This window comes from Octopus bimaculoides, chromosome 5, assembly GCF_001194135.2.
Source record: "Octopus bimaculoides isolate UCB-OBI-ISO-001 chromosome 5, ASM119413v2, whole genome shotgun sequence".
Lineage (NCBI taxonomy): Eukaryota > Metazoa > Mollusca > Cephalopoda > Octopoda > Octopodidae > Octopus > Octopus bimaculoides.
The window spans coordinates 73,012,218-73,014,717 of NC_068985.1; the positions used below are offsets into that span (position 1 = coordinate 73,012,218).

At 38.4% G+C, this 2,500-nt stretch overlaps 1 protein-coding gene across 1 annotated transcript in view; it reads right to left on the bottom strand.

The window, feature by feature from the left end:
* LOC106869259 (uncharacterized) overlaps positions 1–2,500 on the bottom strand; it is a 76,563-nt gene that overhangs the window by 73,755 nt on the left and 308 nt on the right. Inside the window, exons 2-3 of the mRNA XM_014914927.2 lie at positions 1,761–1,794; positions 234–793 (exon numbers count right to left, since the gene is read on the bottom strand). Coding sequence (XP_014770413.1) covers positions 234–793; positions 1,761–1,794 — 594 coding nt within the window. The remainder of the gene's footprint in view (positions 1–233; positions 794–1,760; positions 1,795–2,500) is intronic.

Below are 2,500 nucleotides of genomic sequence, written 5' to 3' on the forward strand. Positions count from 1 at the left end.
TATATACATATACACACACATACATACATACCCACATACGCACATACATGACATGCGTATATATATATATATATATATAAATATACACACACATACATGCACACATATATATGTAGGAGAGGGTTGCTATATATACATATATATAAGCATACACATGCGCAAACACACACACACACACACGCACACATACACAGATAGATATAAAAAAAATATATTTCAGAAGATGCACTAACCTTTGTGTTGTTATATGCAGGCGTGTCCGACTGTATGTCAGTAGTATGATCCACAGAATCCGGTAGAGTTTGTGTGTTGCCACTGTTTTCTTGAGCAGAAGGTACACTCCATGAATATCCGGTCGCTGGATTGCAAGCCGAGCCACTCCTCAATCTGGGTAGAGTAGAGTGAGGGTTGTTGTATAGCATCCTATGTACGGAGGGAGTAACATTCGGTTCACTGGAAACACCAGAAGTATCGTCTGTTAGACTGAGATCATTTAACGACCTGGCCATCTGTGAATCTTGTAACTGTGAGTGCAGGTCATTCTGATGTTGCTGGTTCAATATTGGTAAGACTCTTGACATGCCAGAAACATCCCCGGCACCACGTAGAGAAATCGATCGAGGTTTGGCGGGAACGGGTGGTGGCACACGCTTCTTGCGGCCATCTTGATATCGTGTTAAAGTCATTGATTTCGTTTCCTCCAGTCTCTGGATTCGTTGTTTTACAGAGACCAAACTTTCTTCATCGCTGTCTTCAGCATTTGTCTGGCTTGCTGTCTGCCCAGTTGCCGTTTCTGCAATAGATCAAATTTGAAGAAGAAGAATCATAATAAACAACAATAATACTAGATAAAATACATTTTAAAAGTTACTGGCAGATCAGGGCAACGACTGGAACGACCGGCTATCTTATTAAACTATAACAACGATCACTAATCAGTGAAGGAGCATATATGAGGTCGTTTGACCTGCGAGAAATAGCATCCAAATTTCCCAAATTTTCCTAAAATCAAATTCCGTTACTTTAAGGGGAAAAAACCCTGTCCTTCAATCTGCCTAAACTACAACCATATCTTATTTTAACGTTTCAGGAAAAAAGAAAATTGAATAACGTAAATCTAGATTTAAAAAAAAAATCAGAATGATTATGACGAGAAAGTCTTTGGTCTTAGGCCTAGACGAAATAGCTTGACACAAAAGTTGATCAACATGAACCAAAACGAATGCTTTAGACAATATAGTTATGCATAACTCTATGATAGGAAAAATAAAATAAAATACTGAATGTCTATATTAGTGTATCTTTGATCATAGGTCTGCTCAACATGGGTTGATTTGGAGTTTAACTACAACACGATATTTCTCTTTTCTTTTTATCAAAATCCTCTGAGATTCATTTGAAGGGTAAAGTCGACATCGCTGTGATTTGAACTTACTAGATTGAAAAGCGAACTTAGGAGCTTGTGATATATTTAGACCAGCACTTTACTGTTACTGTAATTTCCACCGAAATATTGGAATATATGAACCAGAGTCGCATGATTTTGGAGTGCAGGTCACACGATAGGTTGAATGATAATGCTGGAAGTGTCACTCGCAATTTCAACAAGAATGACAAGTAGCAGAAACAGTCGAGTGCCAAACAACAAAATGTCTTGTAGTATTTAGCTATGTTCCATTATGATCTGAGTTCAAACTCAGTCGTGGCTGAAACTGTGTTTCACTCTTCTGGTGTCACTGAAAAAACTATCAGTTACGTACTGAGATCGATTTTATTTGCTCTGTCATCATACCACTGAAAATTTGTGGGCAAATATATTTATTATTACAATTGGTGAACAATTGCGCCATTGGTTATAGATTTGATTGTTTGCTACCTTAAAAATGGCTAGAGTGACAAGGGAGTGTCTGTGAAAGTAGGGCGGAACAAATATTATAGGGCATATTAGTTCGAAAGTATCAGTTTATTGGTTTACTCAGTGAAAGACATCGGCGGAAGACGAATACACAGCCATGTTTGTGAGTATTTGCATGTGTGCATGTATAAACAAAGAACTACCAACTACTTTCCGTTTTCCAAATATGCTCACACAGCTGTGATTAGCCCTAGGCTACAGTAAAAGACATTCTTCAACTATAAATTACTGCATTCGTACTTAAAGAGAACGAGAAAAAAACATTTGATTTAGCAACATCTATATTCTAGTGAAGACGTGTCGTTTGGTAAACAGAGGTGCTTAGTTCATGATCATAAGGTCTTGGGTTCAATTCTTGGACCAGGCGGCGTGTTTTGTCTTTGAGCAGAAGGCACTTCATTTCACGCTACTTCTGTTCACTCATTTGTAAATGTCTACCGATCGGTCGCTCGTTCAAGAGTGATAGAGCCAAGAGGGTGTCTACGTCTGCTCGCGATTACGCAGGCATCTAAAATAATTAGCGATAACATAGTACGTGCTACTAAGCCTTGTTCACTGCGAGTGACGGCTGGTTATATTGTACTT